Here is a 26,931-nt window from a genome sequence, read left to right as displayed (position 1 = left end):
GTGATGTAATTTTGCTTTTCCATGATGCTAAGCATGTTGCTCTGTTCACCATTGTTAGGAGCAGGCAATGTTGTTGGTATTGTAACATGTGCATCCATAGTTAATGTATTTGACTGAATTGTCACTGGCACTGTGGGGAGAGATTGGGTTTGAGTACTGTCTCCGTCAGCAGTGGCAGTCATTTGTGTTTTCTTTTCACGTTGTTTTTTCTCCATATACGAGTTCATACCATCCGACACTCTTGATCTGTGGCTACGCACACCAGATCTACTTGAGGCTCCAAGAATCTTCATTTTTGCCATTGTAGCAGCAAGGTTTCCATCCAGCTCCAGTTGCTCTTTTTTCCTCCTTAGCTGCTCCTCTTGTGCTTCTATGGCATGTTTATCTTTTAGCATTTGTTGTTTAACAATAAGAGCAGCCATTTCAGCCTCAGCCTTGATGCATGCAGATGAGGTGGTGGAAAATCTTGAGCATGAAGAATGTGATTTGTGACTCCTGTTGGTAACATTTGACACACTGTCACTTGGTTTAATTTCATCCTGCATGTCAGATATTGCTTTATTCTGTTGAGAAGGAATGGCAGTTGGAACAGAGTGTGGTATATCTTCCTTTAATTCAACAGGTGCAACAGGTGCCTCCTCTTCAGGTTGAATGGGAGAGATGACTGATTGTGCAGCAAACACATCTGCAGTCACATTTCTTGCTTGCTGAAAGTGTCTTTCAGTCTCAGAGAGCCATGTTTTTACATCATTAGTGAAGTCTGTGTTGTGTTTTATTACGCATCCAAACCACTCATTTTGTGTTACCTTTTCCTCTTTGGGAAGTAAAACAATCACTGACTCATGTGCTGCCTTTGCATTTTCATCCAGTTGTTTGAGTTCATTCAGTTTGAATTGCACTTTCTTTGCATTTTCATCATTTTTCATGAGCTCTATAATTTCGCGTGAGAGTGCTTTCATTTTTGTCACATTAGATTGACGTTGCTTTTGAAGAGTTTCCATTTTGCAAGCCAGCGCTTTGGCTGTAAGCTTGACCGTTCTCTTCTCCGTATTTTCCATTTCATTTGCGTCACTCATTATGTGAACTTTCAACGTGCACAATTCACCAAAGCACTGAGCAACAGACACAATGCAATCCGTAATGACATTGCTTCAGCCACAATGCGATTTTCAACACAACAGCACAGCACGGCGGCCACTGCTCACCACACAGTCAAATCAGCCCAAACAATTGCCGATCGCGACAAACGAAGCACGCGCAACACAAGCCCAAACAATTGCCGATCGCGACAAACGAAGCACGCGCCAACACAAGCCCAAACAAACAGTCCCCAATGGACAAAACGGCAGCCTCTCCAAACTGTGTTCCACTTCAAACAAATACACAGAAGGATCAACCAACATACCGTTTCCGATGGCTGTGATGCGCTGCTGTCACTTATGTCTCTGATCCAAGGCGTCCGCGGAAAAGAGTCCAATGTGTTGCATAGTTCGTTCAGTGCAGAACATCGAGATCCAAGCGGTAAGAGCAACGTTGAATTCCGTCCATGCCGTGGTGTTTTTGGATTGAATTTTCTGTTTACTAATTGTAGCGACAGTTTTCCTATAAAAGGTCGCTAAGAGGCTTAGGTGGGCTCCAGGCAGTTACGCGTCGTTCAAATGAATCCAAGTCCAGTGATGTTTATTGTTTGACGATTTATTATTGGTTATTTGACAATTTGACGGTAAACAGAAAATATGAATAAGGAGCGCCACTAACCCCCTTTCTCTCTTACCCCAAGCCGCTCCGAGTGCCCTAGTGTATAGATTAAACCACACCGATGTGTCAATCAAAACGGAAGTGACATGACCAAAAAACAGTATGAGTGACCTTTCAAAATAAACAATAAACAAACAGACCAAATATGGATTTTGGCCCCTACACACACTTTGGTGGAATATGGGAGAGGCAAGTAAGGCTGGTGAAGAGAATATTAAAGTCAATGCTTGGTGAACAAACTATGGACGATGAATGCCTACAAACTCTGCTTTGTGAGGTGGAAGCAATTGTTAATGATAGGCCTATAACCACTACGTCGGATGATCCAGGTGACGTAGAGGCATTAACGCCAAATCATTTGTTGCTACTTAAGAAAAAGCCACTGCTTCCCCCTGGTCTCTTCAGCAAGCATGATTGTTACTCCAGAAGGCGGTGGAAGCAAGCCCAGTATCTGGCCAATGTATTTTGGAGAAGATGAACAAAACAGTATCTACCAAGCCTTCAAGGGCGCCAAAAGTGGAACAGGATAAAAAGGAACCTCAAAGTTGGGGACGTCGTTATGATAATGGATGAAAACTCGCCAAGAAATTCATGGTTACTAGGTAGAGTGGAGCAGACTACGCTGGACGCCAGAGGTCTTGTTCGGAGGGTACATGTCAAGACTAGGAGCAGCACCCTCGAAAGGCCCATCGACAAGCTCTGCCTCGTCTGTGAGACTGACACTTGACTAATAACTAATGACGGACGACTGACTGACATTGAGAAAGGGGTGTAGGCGGATCGCTGCCCCAGAAACGACTATTTTCTTTTACAGCAAGGACCCATAAGATCAAGTACTTCTGTATTGCTATATTATGTTATGTACATGTATGAACTATAAGGATAGTAAGTAGTTAGAATTTTGTGATACAGTGAAACGGTGATGATGCTCTGCTTTAGTTAATTATAAGTTCCCCTGCCTTATAATTAGGGGCCGGGTTGTATTGGCCGATTGATTTAATTCTATTATTTGAGGTGCTGATGGGCTCCCCGCCCAAAGGGGACTGTGGGCGCAGCCAGGTGAAGCGCAGGTGAAAAGTGTGATTACTGATTTCAGTCTTTGTTCAGAATCAGCGGGAGCGTCACGCTACATCTTTCGATCGTGAGTAATATTTTTTGAGCTGTAAAGAACTATATGAAATAAAAGAAACAACTGAGATATAAGTGACGTCTTTTTGGTTTGTGGACACGCATCGAAGATCAAACTCCCGCTGACTAAGTGTCACCTAATTGTCTTTGAAAGTGCCACTACAGATAAAGTTGAACAATAATTAAAGCAGAAACACCTTTTATGTTTACCACTAATGTAATATCAGACAAGTGAGTTAAATAGCTGTGATGAACTTATTCACCAGTGGCAAACAAAAATGATATGTAAACTAAACTCAAAATCAAAAATATACTAAGACATCTTCAGAAGAAACCATTTAAAATCAGCTTGTAATAATTCTGACAATACTGTTGTGAATTCCCTGCTGGGAGGAGTACACGTCACAGCAAACTGCTTCATGCAGAGACTCACGGACTGTTTGCACATGCGCAGTGTGTTCGATAAAACTTTATGTGCAGTTAAATAGTCGAGTTAATCTTCCACCGATCGTCAGCGCTCTTCTTTATTCCTTTGTACAACAGTGTGCGTCGGTGATGATGTAAGTTACTTGATGAATGGATATTGTTTATATTTTGTATGTAACAAGAGCTATTAATATTACCACGTTAATGAGCTCGGTTTGCTTTGTTAGCTTACATTCAGCATGTCTTACTGAACCCCATGAAACATGGACGGCCCGACATGTAACTTAATTACCATACATTTGATTTCCTTCTGTGACTGTTTATTTAGCAATGTAGCTATGGCAAGCCGTTTTAACATTTAATCGAACCGCACTGCTATCTGTAATTATATTTTAGATATCTATAATAGCATTTCTCCTAGTCAAAATGTAATTTTGACTGGGAGAAATGGTAATTAAAGATATCCACAATACATTCTTACTAGTAAAAATGATATGTTAAGATATCTACAACTTTGATTGTACTAGTCAAAACTAAATTTAAGATATCTAAAAATCCTTAAAAAGTATAAGTGGCTGTTTTATCATTTAATAGCTAAACTGGATATGTATTGCAGATATCTGTAATTAAATTCTTCCTAGTCAAAAAGAACATTTCAGATATCCACAATGACATTCTTCCTATCCACAATTGTCATTTCAGATATCCACAATGGCATTCTTCCTAGGACAAATGACGTCACTTTTGCCATTCATGTGTATTGGGCTTTCAATTTCAGATGTCCACAATTACATTAGTTGATGTGAATAGTATTCCTCTGTGTTTTTTTTTTTTTTTTTTTTGTTGCTCTAACATAGCGTCAAGACAAAAATATAAATTCTGAAATGGAAAGTCAAATTTATACAGAAAAGGAACAGAAAGCTTTCTTTGGTCACACAAAAAGGCAAAAACAACATCAGAACATGAAAATAAAATCAAGAACACATTACATGAGCCAGGGAAGAAAACAAATCGTGAACAAAAGCTCATCTTCCAGGACGTAAGTGGGAAGACGGTGGTAGTTTTGAGGTGCCGTGGTGCACACTGGGATTGCATGTGGCAAATGCATAGGATTAGGGGGGATTTTCACATGGGCAGAGCCAGGGAGCGGGGGAGAGTGTTACACATTCTTCTGCTCTTCCTCCTCATTGTTGTCCTTTTCTTCTTCATCGTAGCGGTGAAAGAGCTGGTGGAGATGCTGCTGGAGGCCACGTGGTTTTGACCCTTTTCTCGGGTTGTCCACTTGCTCTAGAAGGACCCGTTGGCGCTGCCCGGCTCTCTTCACCTCCGTTCGTCTGTGGGTTCGACCTTTACGCATGTGGGCCCTAAACAAGGAGTGAAAACATCGGTAAGACAGGCTGCATCATCAAAATATGCACGGATGAAATAAAAGGACCAGATGTTGCTAAATTTGTTATTTGTAATATGTTATGTTAGAGAAATAAAATACCCAGAAATAATTTTTTACTAAATACTCCAAATCTCCACCCTCCATAATCGCGCTTAAAAAATAGCTATCTTATCAAGAGATGAACACAAAGCAACAAATCTTCTGTTATTTCATTCATTGACGTTGACGTCGATAACATACTGTGATTTGATTGGCCTGATGCCAGCGGGTTCACGGCTTCCCTTTACACTGTCCTGACCAATCACAGGGGAGCAGTGTCGTGACAATAGCCTCACCTGATTGGTCAATCATTCTTTTTTTTTCCACCAAGGGAGGCCAGCGCAGCTTGGCCTCCACACAGAAAACAGGGTGCAGTAACATGTTTTCAACGCTCATTCACGCCGTAACATTTAGAGGGGCGCTGTTTTACACATCATGAAACGCTCAATAATTAATGGAGAGAGACGACAGAGACATCACAGAGGGATTACGGAAACTGTTAAAAAAAGTGATTTTATTAAATGATGGTTATATTCTGAAACAACTGAAGAAGCCTGGCTTCCCTTGGCCTCTGCAAGAAAACGCCACTGTATGTGTGCACGCCACCTTACGGTTTCCATCATGGGCCAAACTGTTAAAGGATAAATCCGGTCATTTTTGACCCCATTTCCATTGTCCTCAGGGTCATCCCAACTTATTAGAAGCAAAAAACCCGACAAAAGTTGACGTTGCCTAGCCCGAGATCTGTACCTGCCTGGCAGCCTTCCAGACTCGCTCCAATGCTAACCCATTGGGGCACGTTATATCTGCTTTCCTGGGCCTCAGAAAACAATTCCAAGACCTATGCAACACAGGTTGGGTCCGTACGAGACACCATGGCGCTCGTTTAGCTCAAATAGTGTTGCAAAACGACATAAATATGTGTGTTACTCACCTCAAATCACCCCGTAGACATTAGCAGTAGATAGCCGAGCGCCTGTCGTCCCTCCCAGTCACCGCAGAAACGAAAACGTTTTCCTCGTAGTTTTGATTTTGTATCCATAAAGAAACGACCGAGCAGTGCAGTCGTCCTGTCCGTAATAAATCCAGGAAGCTGTTACGTCCATATGTATGACTATGTTACAACATAGCAACGATAGCTTACAGCTAGTAACGTGCCGGGCGCTCGTCCGTCCCACTCACCGCAGAAACGAAAACGTTTTCCTTGTAGATTTTGATTTTGTATCCATAAAGAAACGACCGAGCAGTGCAACATAGCAACGACTGCTTACAGCTAAACAGTAGCCGAGAGCCAAAAGTCTCGCGCAAGTTCCCGTCTCCCGACGTCCTCACTCTGGAGCTGTTTTCAAGCCAATACAGTGACAAACTTCTTTCCATCGAGCAGTGCCGTCATGTCCATATGACAGTGTAACTAGCGCTAGCCTACATAGTAAGATTAGCCTTTGTGACAGTTGAACCTGCTACAAAGACAACAAATCTCGCGCAGTCTCAGTCCCTGCTAGTTGTGTTGACAGCACGAGTGGGAGTCGCGTGTCGCGTGTGCAGACTGCAGTCTCTCATCAACAGAGTGAGATCAAAGTGACCCTGTCCAAGATTTTTCACTGTACTGGCTTGAAAACACGGCAGACGGGAACTTGCGCGAGACTTGCATTGTTTGGGCTACGGGCTGCTGTTTAGCTGTAAGCAGTCGTTGCTATGTTGTAACATAGTCATACATATGGACATAAAAGCTTCATGGATTTATTACGGACAGGACGACTGCACAGCTCGGTCGTTTCTTTGTGGATTACAAAATCAAAACTACGAAGAAAACGTTTTCGTTTCTGCGGTGACTGGGAGGGACGACAGGCGCTCGGCTATCTACTGCTAATGTCTACGGGGTGATTTGAGGTGAGTTACTTCATGCTAAAACACACATATTTATGTCGTTTTGCAACACTATTTGAGCTAAACGAGCGCCGTGGTGTCTCGTACGGACCCAACCTGTGTTGCATAGGACTTGGAATTGTTTTCTGAGGCCCAGGAAAGCAGATATAACGTGCCCCAATGGGTTAGCATTGGAGCGAGTCTGGAAGGCTGCCAGGCAGGTACAGATCTCGGGCTAGGCAACGTCAACTTTTGTCGGGTTTTTTGCTTCTAATAAGTCGGGATGACCCTGAGGACAACGGAAATGGGGTCAAAAATGACCGGATTTCTCCTTTAAGTTGCTGCTGAAGCAGCGACGGGTGTGGGACACAACAAGCAAAACAGGAGCGCACTGCCGCCTCTTGGTGCGTTCAGGTGCCGTTGGTAGGAAATGATCTGGTCACAAAATATGTTGTCTTAGCTCTATTTTATATTAAAGGGACGAAGAGGAGCTGTTATTTTCCCAGTGGTAGTAAAAGATGAGATGATGTGCTGTAGCAGTTTCATTCATGTTTTAAATGGTGTAGGCAAGTAGTTAGAAATACGACTAAGCACATAGAAAATGTTTTACGATATAGGCACGCTATAACTGAAATCTGTTTTATACTATCAGTGATGACAAACCACTTTGAATATCGTTTCTCGCCACATAAAGGTCGTATTTCAGCAAGTGGCTTGAAATAAAATTACAGTTATTCAGATCGATCATCCTAATCAAGGTGCGTTTGCGATGTTTCCGACTGTCCTTGAATGCGGCAGTGATCCTGCGGAGTTTCGGGGAAGCGCATCGAAGGCGCGTTCACGTTGTCATCACCACACACACACACACACACACACGCAGCACACAGCAACACGCCACCGGGAGCATCCCTGAACGGAGGCAGCGCTCGTTTCGGTTTGACATCCTGGGAGAATCGCAGTGTTACATTTTGTCACGTTTCATAACAGACTGTGTGTGACGCCGCAGTATGATCCCGGGCCCCGCCGAGCCTTGTGGATTCTGAGGCCCGCGCAGAGATCCACCTCGCACCGGCAGAAGCAGCCTCAGTGACCGCGTCGCCTCCAGCAGCAGCCAGCCCCGAGACATGATGTCAAGTAGCCCCGAAGGAAGCCTCTCCAGGGGCGGCGGCTCCGACTGCGACGTGAAAATGGCCTCTTCGTGCAACACGACCCCCGACGGTGGACCTCCGACACCGCTGCACCAGAACCGTATACGGCAGGTGGGTGTCCGTCCGCAGCCGGTTCCTCTGCAGCGACCGGCCCAGTCAGCCGTGTAACGAGCAGCCCCAAAAACCCGCTGCTGATGCTGTGCGCTGAGGGGGAGCGGTCAGAGGCGTCGTCTGGCTTTAGCACATCGGCTGGTGATATGACAGCTTTCCACAAATGTTGCATTCATTGAGTTTAAAATGAGAGAGCAGCATCTGCAGAGCGCAAAGTGGGGACTTAAAGTCAGGGGAGTGTGATAATACGCACAGAGGCCAGACAACACGAGTCGCTAATACAAGCTGCAGTGGGGAATGTTTACAAGTACACAGGCCCAGAACTGGAGCTGTTTACATGGGCCGTTTTAGAGGGGGGCATCCCTGGTGGGGACGGTTTAACCTTCTACGTCAAACAAGTAGTTTATTTAGCTCCGAGTGCGCTGATATATTCACACATTATAAAGTCTGCTCGTGTGTGCGTGTGCGCGTGTGTTTGTGTGGCGCGCGCGGGTGTGCGTACGTGCTCTCAGGCCACTCTTGGGCTGGTTTGCCAGTAAGTCTGTACTTGTGTGTGGTCTTGAGATTCTGATATAACTACGGTATGTAGCATGCATATATATGTATGTATATATATATACATATACACACAAAAACACACACACACATTTTATTGCTAAGAACGATTTCATTTGTCTCTTTTTTATAAAACATGAATATGACTGTTAAGTGTGACCACCTAGATCTCATCGTGTGTGTGTGTGTGTGTGTGTGTGTGTGTGTGTGTGTGTGTGTGTGTGTGTGTGGGTGTGTGTGTGTGTGTTCAGTGAAAGTGAGTCAGGAGATGGTAGACGGTTGTTTCCCGTCTCAGTGCACTCTCTCAGGCTAATGTGATTTCAGTAATGGACTGTAGTGCTACATACACACACATAGACACTCACATTAGTGTCTTGTTTTAGGGTGGGGCCGTTGAGCTCATATACTTGGATGAGATCAGGGTTTGTTGTACTTTCGGCAGTGAGAAATCTAAAGGGGTGCCGCTCAAACAGGTGTGATGTTATGCCCTTTTATTTGGTTGGTGTGTTCTTCAACGCTATGAGGAAGATTAGCAGATTGATCATAAATCTCTGAACAACAACTGTATGTTTATCTTGATGTGCTCTGTAATGAATGTTAAAAAGGAGACTTCTTAATCCCTAAACTGGGAAAAGAAGTCACACTTAAAGCTCATCTTTGCACACAACTGTGACCTTAACTTCTATGCCATCGGCGGAACTTGTTTATGCACGTCTCCTCAGCTGCGATCTTGGTTGACGTTGAAGCACAGTTCCACTTTAGTTTGAAGGTTCCATTTAGCTCTTGAAGCTGACTTTTTCGCTCTTCTAATCCTCAATTATTTTGCCAACGACATCGGTATGCAAGCTTGTGACTGTTAAACTGGTTCAGAATTATCTCTCCTCTCAAGAGTTTCATTAGTGTGCTCATACACTTCACAGATGAACCATAAACGTGTTCCTTTTGATCCACAATCAAGGCAAGAAGTTGTTTCTTGATGGTTGAAGGTTCACATGTGTGAAGGCATGCTCACAATAGCGCACACAGAATAATGGAACACTGCAGGGATCTATGTTATTCCGGCGGCAGCAGAGCCTCCGACTTCCGCTGATCAATCACAAATAGCAGTGGTGATGAATGATCATATTGATGTCGCAGCACCAGTAACTCCTACTGCCTGGTCTGCCTTCTCCAGCTGGGAATAGGACCTTGAGGAATTAAGGACTTAACTGTAGGTAGCTGGTTTTCAATGTTGCTTTTTGATTCTGCATTGTTTAAAGGCCCAAAACACCTACCCGACTAAAGCTGGGTGGGGCTACGCTGGGAATTAGGTATCACCACACTCAATGTACCATTGTTACAGTGTACCTGTAAGAATGATCAAGGTTGTATTCACTCTGAAAATCATGAGCGTGTTCTAGTCCTGCTCAAAAAAGTGTGTAAAGTGTCCTTCTGTTGTGATATGACTAAAATTGAATTGAAATTGAATTGAGTTAAAGTTTGAAGAAGAATGAGGCTGACACCTTAAGAGTTCTAATCAGGCCAAATAAGTGAAAACCAGGCAACAACCTCCAGGTCTGCAAAGTGAAGCTTACGCCCAACAACCTAAAAGTTGCATTCTCTCTAATTGCCATCAGGGGGCCACTCCTCTGCTTGTAGAAAAAAAGTCTGATTGCATGGAAGTCTATGAGAAAATGACCCTCCTTCTCACTTGATTTATTATCTCAGTAAACATTGTAAACATGTGTTTATGGTCTCAAACTCTAATTTCATGTCTTCTTCAATACAGCATGATGTTCATTTAGTAAATTATGATCCATTTAGATTAAAATAGATGTGTAATCGGGCGTGGCTACCTTTAACCCTTTCACACTTTGTTTTCAGTACATGAAACGTCTTTGGTCATCTGAAAATGTCTTATTCAGCTTTACTTAGCTTCATCCTCTTGTGTTGCATCTGGTTGCAAACAAAACAAGATGATGATGACCAAAATGCTGAACATGAGGCTTCAAATTGGCAGTCAGCAAACCAATCAGTGATGTCCACTTCTTATATACAGTCTATGGTGAACACCTGTTTGGGTGGACCATTGTTCAGCTTTATTGTGGCTTTATTTTTGTCCACTTGGGGGTCAGAATGACTCAAGACACAGAGCAAACATGACTATTAATTTGGAGTCATATTTCTGGCCATCTGACAAATGTAAGCAGGGCCGGCTCTACCTAATTTTGTGCCCTAGGCGAGATTGCTCTCCGGCCCCCACCCCCCCCCCCCCCCCCACACACACACACACACGAATTACACCAGCCAAATGAACAATCACACATGTTTAATTTGAAAAACAACAGCAAACAGCAAAAAATGAGGGCGACTGGGAATAGAAAATCATTTTTATTTTCATTGTTTTAAAAAAAATTTTCAGATGGCGCTCTAGGCGACCGCCTATATCGCCTATGCCAAGAGCCGGCCCTGAATGTATGTCTAAAATTCACAGACATTTTAGCTCTAGTTTGGTGCCGGGAAGGTAGAGTACGGCGGTTTTATCAGTAATTATGTTCTCTCATGCTGCTGATGTGGGTTGAGGCTGACGTTAATCTGCACAGCGATGAGCTAAGAGGCTAGAAAGCTTTAAAGAGCAGTAGAGTTGGGTGAGAAGTCCCATTTCACATTACATGTAGCCATGTCATTAAATCATTAAAAACGAAATTCCTTTCACCTCCATGCTGTAGTATAGTGTTGGTGCAGATGTGTCATGTCATTTGGGGGACATGATTCTGTAAGCTAGTGGAGGCTTAAACACATGAATGGATAGGTAAGGGAAACCTCAAATGCAATACCTGATAAAATGTAATGTTGAGATGGGGCTCAGTGCAGCAATAACAGATGGGTGAGGCAAAATAGAAAATGACACTTGCAGGTCTAAAAATACTGACGGCCTCTGTTCTGGAGAAAAACAGCTTCTTCTGAGCCAAGTCGCTGTGTCTCCAAGTGTGTGTGTGTGCTTTCTGAACCTGTGTCACGGTGTATTTGCACTCTGCTCCGGTGCTGGCCGATTGCTTCCCGCAGTGTGCTTCCTCTATCTTAACACTAAAAGCTCTGCGTCATAATTTAATAATTTGAGTAGTGGATACTTAAAGAGCTTAGCTTGCACAGGTCAAATCAGGACTGGCTTTCATGTCCACTACAGTCTGATATTGGAAATTGAAATCTTTGAACCTCCAGGCTTCAGTTAAGACACACTGGCCACCTTTTAGATAGATGCTTGAATCCTGCAGGATATACGAATAAAAATGCTTTTTCCTTAAAAAAAAAAAGAAAAAGAAAGGCTCTCTATCCAGAGATGACTTGTATAGGACGAGACAATTTGACCCTTTTATTACCCAGCTTTGTGGGCAGATCCCATGTCGTCATCGTCTTCTCTCTCCCTTCATTTAACAGTGTTTCCTCAACCACGATCTTGCCAACTTTCTTTTCAGCTCCCATCCATATTCCCCCCTCCAGAGCCTTACTTCCTCTCGCTGCCTTAAAACGGGGGTTTGACACTTCACCCTAGTTTTCTCCTTGACTTCTTGGCTGTCATTGCTGTTTATCTCCCATTTCCCTCCAAAATACCTGCCCTCCCTCCCCCCTCCTCACTAAGATCCCGATGTGCCAGGAGGTCAGGTTTCACTGCAGCCTGACATTTTCATCTCTCTGTCTGTCTGTCCACCTCTCTTCTGCTTCTCTGTCTAACTGCCTGCCTATCTGTCTATCTCTCTTTGTCCGCCGGGAATGGCAAGATGGGATTCTGCAGGAAGGGAGTCCTAATGGAGCCTTGGCCTTCATTACATTACCTCTGCACAGCCACACACACACACACACACACACACACACACACACACACACACACAGACATAACTGAGTCTTCCCATGCATGATGTCCAGTAGGAGTGTTTGTTCTATTGGGGTCTCGTTGGGTGCGGTTGAATGGGGTTTACGTACATGTGCAAACACCCGAACACACCCACACATTCAGCAGTACGTAGCTGTGTTTACCAGAGCTGTTAGAGCACTTGTTTGGTTATAAGTGCTGACACACACACTGTGAATGACCACAAGTCGACCAATCCAGTACCTCCACTGGCGGTTACCAAATGTCATTAAGAATAAATCATTGTTCTTATGAAAAATTAAAAAAAAAGAAACAATATGAAAGCACAATTAAAAAAAAAAAAAAAAAAAAAAAAAAAAAAGAATAAATCATTGTTTCCTGTGAAATACCTGCTGGTACCGCTTTGTTGTGTACTGTAGTGATTTAGTAAGATGCGTCCGCTCTCTATATACCAGGAACATGGTTGCTGCAGTGCATTACAAAAATTCTACAAAAAGTGGTTTTGACAAAACAACCCCGCAGAGTAACATTTGTTGTACGTATGCAGTCTTTGTTTTTGTACATATAATCCAAGAACGGCGAAGGTTCATTGTCTCATAGGCTTCCATGAAATCGGACCTTCTTTTCTCACCAGATTTAATCAAACTTTATTTGCATTTATCAAAATAATGCATTATCTCTGTGGATCATCTCATCCATTAATCAACCAGTCTCTGATCTTCTCTCTGTTTTTCTGAAGCACGTGTACGGCACGCGAAGACTGACACATGCATATTCCACTTGGGTGGATTCACCTTTAGAAAGTGGCCATATTTGGATACTCAGGCCTGCGAACACCAAGGAGCCACACTGTCGGCTCCCTCTGATGCAATATACGAGCAACAAGTCATCTGATGTTATCTGTGTAACGGTGATAGCGTGGTGAGAAAAGCACCGGTGTTCCTGTCGCGAATCCAAAATCCATGCGGGCCATCAGCATGTCTATATTTGGGTACAAACAGCGTCCTGACACTGTATCCTTAACTGTCCTTCTTGGCACGTCGTGGTTCCCCATAACTACTTGGGGTGGCCTTCTGATATCTGACACCATCTCCCCCACTGATAGATGTTTGAAGGGCAGAGATAGCATTACTTGATGAGTCGTAGTTCGTCATCAGCGTATGTGCCATCATCATGCTCTTCTTGTTCAGGTAAAAGCCAAGGTCTATTATAAGTAGAGGCAGAGGGAGGACATCATTCATAGAGGTGACTGCAGTAACCGGCTGCAGCACGCAATGAATACCAGCTAGTTTACTGACAAGTGTCCTCAGGAAAGGAAGGATGGAGTGGGATATTGTCTTAATACACTTCTTTTGCCTCCGAGGGGCAGTTGTTTTTTGGACTGAGGGCAATGGGAGGCATTCATTATTCATTATGGCCTTATAACTGTGTTTCCCGTCAGAGAGAGGGAGAGAGAGGAGGGCGTGGTCAGAGATAATTGGAGTTCCCAGAAGCTGAGCTCAACCACCTTCATGTAAATGTCCTCTCTCTCTCTCTCTCTCTCTCTCTCTCTCTCTCTCTCTCTCTCTCTCTCTCTCTCTCTCTCTCTCTCTCTCTCTCTCTCCAGCTCCTTAGCCCTCCTCCTCTCTCTCTCTCTCTCCAGCTCCTTAGCCCTCCTCCTCTCTCTCTCTCTCTCTCTCTCTCTCTCTCTCTCTCTCTCTCTCCAGCTCCTTAGCCCTCCTCCTCCTCTCTCTCTCTCTCTCTCTCTCTCTCTCTCTCTCTCTCTCTCTCTCCAGCTCCTTAGCCCTCCTCCTCTCTCTCTCTCTCTCTCTCTCTCCAGCTCCTTAGCCCTCCTCCTCTCTCTCCGTGTTTCAGTTGAGTCGGTGAAGGTTTTCTCACAGGAAAACACATCAAAGCTTTTCCGCCGTGTTGATGAAAATAGCACAAACGCATTATTCCTGTCTGTTTTCGCCACACGCTGAAGAAGCTGCTGAGATGCAATTTTGAACTGAGAATTAGAACAGCGAAGTTCCCCTTTTAAAACCACCTTAATGCCCAGACTCTTTTACAGTCTCAATCTGGGATTCGGGTGCCTCTCATCATGTTGTTGTGTTTATTTTAAGCCCAAAGCAGGATGAAAAGTGTGACCACTAATTCAATGGTTATACTTCAACTCACATCTATTTGATTTAGTCTTAATATCTCTCTCTCTTCCTCGCAGCGTTATATTCTGTCTGTCTGACTAATTGTATGCCCGGTTATTTCTCTCTCTCCGAGGCCGACAGCATCACTCAGCATTCCCGCTCAGACTCTGCCCGGCTGCGAATTTTAGGTCACACGCTTCATTATTCATCATACATTCAACTTGGAGATGAAATCCACTTCCGCCTCAATACCCTTTGTCTTGTGACGCCAGATGAGATCGGCCGTCGGACGGAAATACATCCTGCCAACATTTGAGCAAAGCTAGCTAAGGATCGTTGGGTCAGGGTGTTAAAACGAAAACTGTGTCTCTGCAAATGCAGCATCCGAAGCTGTGGCTCCTTGTGGTCCGGAGATTTTAAAAGTCTCATTTCAAGATGAGTTATACACATATGAGCAAGTTTGCTTTTGGTCAATTGAGTTTTGTGTCAAACCCAGACACACTGTTCATCGCAAAAATGAGATGATTTGTGGTATTTTGGCAAGAACCTGCTGCTACCGTTTTATTTGCTCTTAGAGTAAGTATGAGCACTTTGTGTTGGACCGTTGTGAACTCCTCACCTGCATGCACATCCACCCGATTCAACGACCTGGAAAAACATGCTTCCTACAATCGGCTCTCCGTAATAGCCCGACACCAGGATGCTGATGTTACGTAGCATAGCATCAGTTGGACTGGAATATGGTGGTTTATTTCCCAGTGATCTCTCGTCTCATTAGCAGGGCTGACGTCATGTCTTCCCGAGGGGAGTTGGGCAGCACTTCTAAAGGGAAAGCCGTAAATTTGCATGACGGCCATTTCCAAAGCAGCGGCTATCGCTCCAACTGTGCTGTTTCACGGAGAAGCAGCGGATTCTCTTCGTGGTTGCGTTGCATTTTACCGACACAGCTTGAAGATAAAGCCAGCACCTCATGAAGCTGGGTGCCGGATGTGAATAATGAGTTGTGATCAGTTGCTTGCTCCGCATTTCTAGACCCTCCTGGAGTCCTCATAGTTTGCATTGAAGAAAAAAATGATGTTGAAGTCTAATGTAGCAGAAAGCAATCAGTTAATGTGGCGCTGCTTTCTGCCTGCAGGGCTCCAGAGGGTTGTAGCAGCAACACGGGCGGCTAATTGGGGCAAGTGGTAAATCAGCAAAGTCACAAATCAGTGTGCGTGTTTGTGGGTGTGTACACATGATACTGCAACAGGATGTGGTCCTCTCCACTCCTTCTCTCTCTCTGCCTCTAGTCGACTTACTCTCCGGACATATCATGTGACCGTATCAAGGTTAGGCAGTGCATCCCTCTGCTCCCTCTCTTCTCCTTCCAGCCGGCCCCACGCCAACGCCTCCGTGTCATCACTATAGTTGGGTGTGGTCCCATCTGGATCCCGACCCGCTCCGTCCACTTGCTATTAGATTTGTCTCCGTGTGATTTGGTTTTGTGAGGAACAGAGAGAGGGAGGGTTGTGTACGTTATGGCTCCGACCTTTCTTCGGCAGTAAAAGATGCAACATGACTTGACATTTAAATCATCAGCCGATCCGTAATGGTCGGCGCTTTGTTCGCTTTTTACAAGCAAGGCAGACGCCATTTACAGAATACCAATTTAGACATTTAGACACCAATATTTACACTAGCCCACCTATAGAGAAGCGCTATCAACATTTTGAGTGCAAATGGCTTGTTTTTTGAAAAACAACAGAAAGCATTTATTCCTATCAACTGACATGAAGAACCTCTTCAACAAGAAACTATCTATGATTATTAGAATCTGATCGTGCTGTTTTCGGCATCAGGCAGGGCCTAAAACTGTGGTATTGATTTTCCTCACATTTCAGTCTTATGATGTAGAGTTCAGCTGCAGTTTATAATCATTATTGGGCCTCATTCACCAATGTCTGAAAGTAAGTTAAAGTATTAAATTAGTGAAACAGACAGTTCGACTGTTTTAAATGCTTTTCATATTACTTTATCTACTTTATAATTCAAATATACTATAATGCATACTGACCAAAAATCTACTCAGCTTAATCTTCAAATCTACTTAACTATTCAGACCTGAATTTTCTCTAAATGGTTGTGTTTTCGAGCATCTTTATCTTCTGTGCAGAAGACGTTTTCTTGGCCAGCATCTAGTGACCCCTAGGTAAACTCATCCTGTGCTGTAATGGTGAATATATATAAAAGCGTGTGAGTTGGTCTTTCCTGATTTGGGTGTTTTCCTCTGGTCCCGTGGTCGTGGGCGAAGTACAAGCTGTGTACTCTCACACTGGCTTACAGGTTAACATAATGCATCAGTGAAAGCAAACACATGTACGCACTAATGCAGACTAGCAGTTCTCAGAGAGGAGTAGTTGGGAGGGGGGTTGAAAATTGTGGTCATGAAAAATGTATTGGCTTCTAGAAGTCTAAATGAGTCATCTGAAACAGAGAGATCCGCCCTGCATTAAATGTCAGATGCATTACATGCTGCCAGACGTTGGCAGAACTCCACCCGTCAGCAGTATAGCTCCATTAGCAGGCAGACTAATCATAAACAACAACAACAGCAGGAGCAAAACAAATAACATATTGGCTCCCCGGAGCACGGGCGCAAGTTAGGTGTCGGCAACCTCTTTCATATGAGAAGTCGTTTTTTCAATGTTCTTGTTAATCAGTGCAATAGCAACAATTTAAATGGACAGCTCTGTAATTTGATTTCATCATGTAGGCATAGCAACATTTACAAAAGCAAATGATTTATCTCCCATCATCAAGACAGTGTAATTATGGAACAAGAAGGCTCCACCTCTGAGTTGGAATGAACAAACCTTCCAGCATTCTCGTTCATCAGCAACAAACACGTTCTGTGAAGACGGCAGCGAGCGCCAGAACAATCAGAATAAAAACAGTCAACCAAACAACAAATACGTAAAGAAAAGTAGAATTGCAGTACAATAATCAATACAATATGTTACTGTAAACTCTGGAACACAAATAATTACAGTACAATGTGTGTTTTTCCCAGTAATTGCAACATATTGAATTGTTGAACATGTAACATAACAAACTGTGTGTTTTTTGTGTGTGTTGCAAAACTGTTGCAGAATTGCAAACAAAGTACGATGCAGAAAGTGAGTTTGCAATTTTGGTGCAAAGGTTTTGATGCATTTACTTTTAGTGTGTTGGCAATTGCAAAAAAAACAAAAAAAAAACTGTAATTTGGTAATTTCTTACCTTAAGAAGGCTGCAAGCACCTCTTTGCATATCCATACATGTTAATATATATATATATAGTTGTGTGTGTGTGTGTGTATGTGTATAGGGATACAGGTGCTGGTATCTGCGTCTCCATCTGTCTATCATAGATTGCTAATGGGCCATATAAAAGCCTTTGGATCCATAAAATGAAAAGCAGACCATTAACCCCTCCCAGTGTACCAGATCCACTCGAACAATAGAAACAGGAGCTCACATCAGCTCTCTTTGGAGCTCACTCTCAATGTAATCGGACTCCTAAATGGACGGACACACACACACACACACACACACACACGCACACACACACTTTGGTTTATAATGCATTCTGCTAATTCTCATCCTCTTTGATGGGAGGGATCAATGGAGGTCATTGATCAGTCGTTGCTGATGCATCTACACTGAGAAGTTAGTCGAACAGTATTCATAAACATGTACTGTGTGCACACACAACTGTAACAATATTACTGGAAGTACACTGTTTCAGGCTTAACTGACAGGCTGATCAATAAGCTTATAGATTTTGCCTGTTGGAGCTGAAACCTGAGAAGTCCAGCAGTTGATGCTTTTAGACGTGTAGATTTGCCTGCATTGAAGTTACAGTACAGAACTATGCTTGGGGAAGGTTTCCTGTGTTTACAAGATTAGGTGAGTTGTGTATTTCGCACAGGTAGCAGATATAAATCACAACAAGTCCGTGTCAAAAACATGATTGACAATATTTCAAAATGTATGAACAATCCTGGAAAATAAATATAGAAAGTAAATTACATTTTATTTCAGTTATCATTTCTGTGTGTGTTTTTTTCTAATTGCTTGGGCACTATCTTCAAAACTATCAGTACAAATAAGGGACTTTTTTTTCTCTTATTTCACCTCTTTGTCTTCTTCGTTCCAGAGTTCTCACTCCTCTTACTCCATTGGCCAATATTGCCCTTGCCTCTTTCCCAAAGCAGTGGTCTATTTATAGAGCTCTGATTTGTAAGTGAACTCGTCATCTAAACGCGTTTTCAAATGTTATGAAATGTTATAAAATTACAAACTGAGTGAACAGCAGAGAGTGTGCGAGTGTTAATGGTTTCAGATAAAGTGCTTCAAGAATCACTGTTTAAACATTCAGAAAACACTGCGATGTTCTGTTATTTCTTCTATTAAATCAGAGCGCCATAGCCTTGTTCGCTGTTCCACCAGCAGGGGGTGCTAGAGGCAGAGCACAGCCACACAAATGTTCCAGCATTGTTATGGAAGTGAATGAAGCTGCATGCACCAGGGTGGATCATGCTCGACAGCATTACAGCGTGGAGTGATTCAGCGGCTCCATCCCATTCACGACCACTAGTAGTAACAGATGTTGCTGTTATTGTTGAGGACTGACAGAGAGGAGTGAGACAGAGGAGTGAGACGGTGGCCCTGTCCCTGGTGCTGAAATATCAAACTCCCAGCATCAGCTGCATTGACAGAGGGAGACCTTGACACCCGTCAACTAGCTCACGCAAACAAGCACGCACGCCCACGCTGTCGAATCATATTCCATCAGACACCAGTGCACTGCAGTTGGGATTCAGACCGACCCACTTTGCCCCCCCACGCAGGGGGAAGCCTGTAGTCTGCAGGAGACTGGGAGCCACCGTTGTGGGCTCGCTGCTCACTGATCCCCCTCTGGAAGGAGATGTTGTGTCCTGTCTTCTCTGCTGTAGAAGGACAGCCTCTACCCAAGTTCACCCTGTCTCTCCTCCTCTCCATTCGTCTGGCTCCTCTTTAATTAATTCAATCAACTTTTTTTGTGCCCTCTGAATGTCCATGATTACCTCACTGTCTTCTGCTTTCTGTATTGTAGTTGTTTTTTGTTGTCACAGAAATCAAACTGCTGTTGAACACAGCGATGTTGATCGATCTATACCCAGTAATTTATTAAAGGTCTGTTCTTTTAGTGACACTCATCACGAGATAGGAGGTTTATTTATGACACATCAGTGACATCTATGATCATTTAACTGCACAATTCCTACAAGCGTTTTGCTTTTAACTTCATTAGGGAAATGAACAGAAGAAGGAAGATCAATGTAACTAAAAATGGCACACAGGAATACCCAAATAATTGTGTGACGTTATTTACGGACTGCGGATGACGGTGCAAAAAGGAGCAATATACAGGAAGCAGAGCATTGTTAAAGCAGAAAACAACTATTTGCTGTGTAAAGATATATTGTAGTAATGTCTACCTGAGCAGAGAATTAAGTCAATTTCCCAGCTGTGTGCGTTGTTATCAGAGCTTCTCCTTGCTTTGTTGTCCCGTCCTATGGCGTCATGGAAGCACCCACCCTTCTGTTTGCCTTCGGGTAAACACTGTTAGCTCTCCCGTTGAGATGCAATAGAATGCTCCCGATCTCGTATTATGCACCTTTAAATGTTGACTTATTTAGCTAGTTGGTTGAAACAACACTGAAAAAAGAAGTGGACGTCAATTATTGGTTTGATTTAAAGCATTTTGGCTGTCGCCACCTTTTTTTCTGACAAAAGAGGGTGGAGCTAATTACAACAAAACACTGAAAAGTTTATTTTCAGAAGACCAACATGGTTATAATTACCTTCAAGTGAAAACACACTGTGAAACGGTTAAAGTTGCAAGACAAAAACACAGACAACAAGTAGTAGACCCATCAATCACAAGATAAACCCCGCCCTAAATCATCCCCTGCTTTATGACTCTAAATGGACCATAATTGACTAAATGAACATCATGCTTTAATGAAGAAGACTTGATACTAGAGAATGAGACCATAAACTCATGTTTAGATCTCAATCTAGTGAGAAGTCTGGTCTTTTTCTCATTGACTTCCATGCTTACAGACTTTTTTGCGACCATCTGCCCTCCCCCTCTAATCCATCCTCCCCCATCCTCACCCATTAGCCCCTTTCTTGTTCCTCCTGTGTCCCCTTTCCCCTCAGAATCTAACCCATTTCACGGCAGTAGGAAGGGAGAGTAGCAGTCAGCTGGCTTTTGGCATGCAGCCTCTCTAAACCCCTTACACAATAAACACTCTCCTGTCACTGGAGCTCACATACACACATTAACACTCACATGCATGCAAGTGCGCATGCACACACACAACACTTTGTAGCAACATCTGTTCATATTGAGTAGGGTTTTCATGTACATCTGGACTAGGTTTTTCACTGTGTGTGTGTGTGTGTGTGTTGGGACATGTAGGGAGTAAGCAGATGGGTCTTATCATTCAGCAGCTCCTCTCAGTCATCACCTTCCTCTCTCATGTTGGTGTACAGGAGTGTGAATGGTTGATTTCACGTAGCACAGATGTGTGGGTGTTGTGTGAGAATATGGAGATCCAGTAGCTGCTTCCTGGAGGGACACAAGGCTGATTCTCCTGCTGATCTTTCATCAAAGAGAAAGAAGAGGATCATTTTTGGAGCCAATTCATGCTCTTGTGCATTTTCAGCTGAGGAGTTCAGACTAATATAAAGATCAACTTTTTTTTTGTTGCCATTTGGAATACGGACATCAGAAACTTTCTTGGAAACACAGCATTTTTTGCGCATCTGTATAGATTAAGTGTGTACTTAGTGTCAAGGACGTAAGTAAGTCAAAGTCAAACATTTCTTTTTGAGACATAAAGAGGTAGAGAGGTGAAGTCATGGCCCACGCTGCGGCTCACCTGAAGAAAGCTCGCGAGCTTGAGGCAAATCCAGAGTACAGAGCTCTGCAGAAAGCCAAGGAGAGGAGGAGACGGCATCGCGAGAGAGCCGAGCGAAAGCGGCAGGTAAAACATATTAATCCCTCTGATAAAGTCCTTTTCACAAGTTTGTGTCGTGTTCCGTGCTTCTCCCTAATTTGATTTTAACAACACATGCCGTTGTGGGCTTACGAGCAAATCATAAGCGCTGGTGGTCGGACATGGTGTGTGAGAGTGGGTCGTGGGTCGTGGGGGTTGCACAGGATGGATGATGATGGAGTAGATGTGAGGAAGGCTCAAGCTTGGAAGGAGGTCACGTAATGGTGGCATCAGAGCAGCCTTTTTGGTGATATTTAACATTAAATGATCTATGTTGGTTATGGTATGAAGTACAAGATCATGGAATATGAAAAAAAAAAGAAAGTGAAGTCAAAGAAATGTTTGGCCGAGTCCATTATTGTCTAATATGGGAACCTGGTATGTCATTGCTTCTTCTACCATGGACATTTCCAAAGGAAAAACAGTTTTTTTAAAGTATTGATACCGTTTTTTAATGTGACAGTTAATGGCAGCATGTGTCGACAGGAAGCGTTTCAGTCAGGATTTTCAGTGGTCTGTCTCGAACGTAGTCTGTTTTTACATTTCAAATCCACTTTCTTCCATTTTACACATGTACCACAGTGATTGTGTGTTGGCCTAAACACTGGGGAGACCTAGTCAATACTGTACCTAAAATCTTAAAGGGACATTTCATGCCCAAAATTTTAAAATACATATTGTTCCTCTTATCTGAAGTGCTATTTATCAATCTAGATTGAAAGAGTACCACTGGGTACCACTGGTTATTTTGGGGTGAACTGTCCCTTTAAGCGCTCACTTAGAATGGTGGTTTATTTTTTGATTTGTACCTGCGTTTAAGATGATCTGATTCCTGCCAGCCAATCAAATATACAACTAATCGTTGTGAGTAATAATACTTCATCCTTTCCAGAGAGGAAACGATCTCTAAACAGATCAAGTGGCTTTATTTTCGTACAGGGCATGACAGTGGTAAAAAAAACATTTGTGGCCTTAAGTACACATGAATGTAGTTGCTGATTAGATATTGATGATACTGAGTAGGGTTCTGATGTTTCTCCAATGTCTGACACACTTAGACACTTTACAGCGTATAATCCAGTATCGTCCATCACATGACCGACTGCAGGTCAAATCCTTTACAGCACAGAGATGACAGCTGGTTCAGTCCGATCTGAGAACAAACAGCAACATAGACAATGACCAAATGCTATCAGCAACTCTATTATGATGTGCACTTTGATTTGAATCTGAACTCTGATACCGATACCTTGAATTCGATAGTGATACCACTACAATGCTGTTGTGCTACTTTCTGGGAATGAAAACCTTATTTTAAGACCAACTCTGTTTCTATAAATGACTACAGCTCATTTCTCGACGATATATGAGAGTTTTTATTTTGTAAACCTTGTTTTTTCTTGAAATGACAGTTCACAATGTAAACAGTCTGTTACTATGAATGACAAGAGGTATGAGTTCATTGGGAAACCAAAGCGTTGGCGTCATCAAACGTACTGAAACACTCTCCCTTCTAACCCAAAAGATGTTCTTAATAGTGCTGTCAATCAAACTAATTAATAACTCATTAATCGCACAATTTGCCGTAAATTAATCGCAATTAATCGCTTTCTTTCTTCTTAAGAATAAAGTATGTTATAATGGATATTTAAATGTAAAATGGTGGAATTTATGTAGAATCAACACAAAGGAAGTATTTAAATTCAAATACTATTGTTAAATAGCAGCTTTTTTTAACTTTAAGCACAGATTCTCTCATGTGAACTACAGATTTCCAAAGAAACCATCAAGGCCATCAAAATTAACTGTCAGCTTAAAAAAGGCATATTTCTTATATGCACTAACAGAACATTTCAAAAAGGTCCACAATAGAACATGCAAATATGGAAAAAAGAACAAGGAAATATTCTGCTGTGAAGTCAGAATGATAAATCTTTTTCACTCCATAGAACAACAAGTCAGCTTAGTCCTCGTTTACATTCAGCCCGTTACTGAGACAGACCTGTTTACACGTCAGAGGACAAAGCAGCACACGCCACATCTCATGTTTCTCACGCAGACAAATTACCGGGATCATTTAAAAAAACTGCCCCCCCCCCCAGGCTAACGGCTTTGCGGCACACGTCGTCATAGGTCTTACGTCAGCCGCCACGGGAAGTAAACAAAACACAGCTGCGTTAATTTCGTTAAAAAAATGTACGCGTTAAATGTTTCATAATTAACGTAAAGATTAACGCTTTCTTAATATTCTTTCTTAATATTTAACAGATACAGTTTCTTCTCCAATACATTCCAGATGATTGTGGATTGCATGTTGAAACTTTAATGATGTTGCTTGCAGCTAAATTAATGTTTGTCTTCTTTTCTCTGCTTCTAAGGCGATAATGCAACTACCGCAAAGCACTGATGTTTTTCAGGAGCGGGTAGGATCGTCATAATTCAGTCTGAGCCTGATGGCGTGCTAATGACCCAGTATCTGGAATATTCTGCAGTCATGGCTGTAAAAGCACATGGGTCAAAACGTTACAAGCTTTACAGTCCAAGTCTACATATCAGACGTTCTCTACATTCTCCTAAGGATGAACAATGTTTTCAAAGTGATCTGAGAACTGTGTTCGGACTCAACTTCCATCCCTCTGCCCTGACCCTTGGCGTTCCTGGAGAGCGCAGCAGGCCATGCGGTCTCCAGCATGGCTAACCCAGCTGTCATGCACCCCACCCAGGGTACACACAGCAAGGGGTTGTGGTCTTCAATGGAGTGAGGGACGGAGAAGGTAAAAATAGCCAAGGCGGGAGAGGCAGCGAGGGTTCAGGGGGAGCTAGAGGAGCAGTAGGCAGGACTCGGCCTTGGTAGAGAGGTATCCAAGACTAAAGAGGTTTTTGCTGGACGACGGCTAAAAGGGCTCAGGGAGGAGGAAGAGTGGTGGTAATAATGAACTAAGTGAGATCTGGCAGAAGATATGGATGGATAATGGATTCTTAGACTGATTGATGCGGTCAAACATCAGGGAAGTGAGCTGCACTAAGGACGCAAATTAAGAAACTAGAAGGATTGGACCATATAATACCAGTGAGTGAGTGAAGAGAGGCATAGCTGGGGAGTTATTATCTGATGCAGATGTAACCATGGGCAACGTAGCAACTTGTAAGGCCTGTGGATCAGATAAAGCTTTAAAGACTACTGGGAGTGACAACGATATAAACCACCACGGAGCCACTGACTGTGGATCTGAAGTCGATGGTTTGCTGGTAAGAGGTGGAGAGAGAAACGTCATCAGCTTTTGTGTTTTTCTGTTACAGAGTTCAGTAATAATCTCTTTGCTGCTGGCGTGTGTGTGTGTGTGTGTGTGTGTGTGTGTGTGTGTGTGTGTGTGTGTGTGTGCGTGCGTGCGTGCGTGCGTGGTGGCACACTTGTGAGAAGTTTGACCTTTGATCCCACACAGGGGTGTGGCCTCATCCCAGACGTGATGTGATGAGGAGGAAACTGTGATGTAGGGTTTGAGTGTGCTGGACAAGTTAACACCCAGTTGTGTGTTTGATCGACACATTACGTTACCGCCTTATCTCCACCATGAAGACCTTAAAACCTTTGGCAAAAGAGTTGTGTGATATTGTGTAACAAAATATTAGATCCATACATTTAGTTAAGTAATACATTTGTAAATATTAATTATTGGTTAATATTGATGAGTCATCTTACTGTAGTGTACTGAATTATTTGGGGGTTTCAATGTTCAGACGCGACAATCTGGCGACTTTTATTCTAACAAAAATCTTGGCTTTTTTTTGGTCTAATAATTTATTAATTTACTAATGGAAATTATTATTTGTAGCCATAAATATACCAGCATACTTCAATTATTGACTCATTCATTTATCATTTTTACTATTATTATATCATTATTTTTAACCCTTATTTTTCTTGTTGTTCCTACACGTGAATGCAGCAAAACAAAAAGTGTGTGTGTGTGTGTGTGTGTGTGTGTTGCAGCTGCTCCTTTGACTGGTGGTTAAATTTAGAAAAGCCGACTCAGACACTGTAAATGCAAGCAGGAAGTATTTTTCTACAAAACCATAAACACACTATTAGAGAAACTCTATCATTTGCAGAAATAACAAGCTACTTCCATCTTTCTAAATCAACTTGAATGTTGTGATGCAGACGCGTCATAGACAGAACTAAGACAAAAACATGGGCTGAAACAAATCACTTGAAAAAATTTTGAAAAAGTCTACAAAGCAAGATATGTTTTTTGCATGTGCTGGGCTATTTTTCATGTAATAAATACAGTTTGTATTCGAAAAGTTATTAAACAAAAATACAAATGCTTGTATTCCTGCTCCTAATACCAGCTTCCTTCCTGTCTCCCTCCCTCCAGTCTGACAGTAATACCAGTTTCCTGCGGGCTGCCAGAGCGGGGAACATTGACAAAGTCCTTGACTTCCTGAAGAATGGAGTAGACATCAGCACCTGTAATCAGGTAAGGAAACTTTGATGACGTCGTGTTGCTGCCACTTCTGCTGTCTGATGTCCACTGTGCTACAAAACACATGATGAAAATGTAAGGTCACAAAGTCACAGAAGGATTTAGGCTTAAGCCTTAAGCCCTTTGACTTAAGAACAAACAACCGTAAGTTGGACTTATTTGCTATTCATTGTGTCTTCTCAGCAAAATAACAGTATTTATAGTCAAGCGAATCAAGCAGTCATTTGTCTTCTCATAATTGTTTTTTACAGCTTTGTTTTCTGAATATTAAACACAACCACATCTGGCAACCCAGATGTGTTCTGGGATCTGCTATTTAATGGCTCAAGGGGCACACATGCTCGTAACATACAGCGGACGCTGCTGTCACAGACCGAGCTGTCAAACCTGCTGAATCTGACCTTCACTCCGCTGTGTCACGGTGGCGTTGCGACTGAGCTCAGTCAGCGCGTTCTTTACCTGCCAGACCTCTCTAAATCATAACTACCCTCACATGTACAACCCTCCCCTTCCTCCACCACACCCATTCTTCCCTCCAAGCTCAGCTGTATTTGGTGTGTCTACAGCTGCTCCTATCCCCCCTCACCCACACACCCACCCTCACCCACATTCCTCAAGAGGAGGGATTTGAGAGGGTGCAAAATACTTCCTCTGTGTATGTCAGTGTGATTTACACAGAAGTCACAAGGTGGCTTAAAGGAGAGCGGGGAGTGTGCCTACGTGAGTCTGTGTGTGTGTGTGTGTGTGTGTGTGTGCACAGCTCCTCACATTTAGGATCTTGCTCTGGCCTTTTGTAATTCTCCAGCAGTTTAATACCAACTATTTATACACAGAGCTGTAATTGGTTGGCAGACAGGAAGTGGCAACTGCCTTCCTATTTGTTGTCATGGGCACTGTGGGTTTTGTTTGTGTACCAAGAGGGAATCATGATTATTCAGGGCCGTGAGTGTATGCACACATGCGCACACATGCGCACACAC

General features: G+C 43.0%; 1 protein-coding gene across 1 annotated transcript in view; it reads left to right on the top strand.

The window, feature by feature from the left end:
- Positions 1 to 7,716: 7,716 nt before the first annotated feature.
- The window catches only part of ank2a (ankyrin 2a, neuronal), a 94,599-nt gene continuing 75,384 nt past the window's right edge, over positions 7,717 to 26,931 (top strand). The window contains exons 1-2 of the mRNA XM_084005151.1: positions 7,717 to 7,866; positions 25,844 to 25,945. Coding sequence (XP_083861277.1) covers positions 7,732 to 7,866; positions 25,844 to 25,945 — 237 coding nt within the window. The 5' untranslated portion in view covers positions 7,717 to 7,731. The remainder of the gene's footprint in view (positions 7,867 to 25,843; positions 25,946 to 26,931) is intronic.

This window comes from Eutrigla gurnardus (genome assembly GCF_963514095.1).
Source record: "Eutrigla gurnardus genome assembly, chromosome: 3".
NCBI lineage: Eukaryota > Metazoa > Chordata > Actinopteri > Perciformes > Triglidae > Eutrigla > Eutrigla gurnardus.
This window is presented reverse-complemented; position numbering and strand designations above follow the sequence as displayed.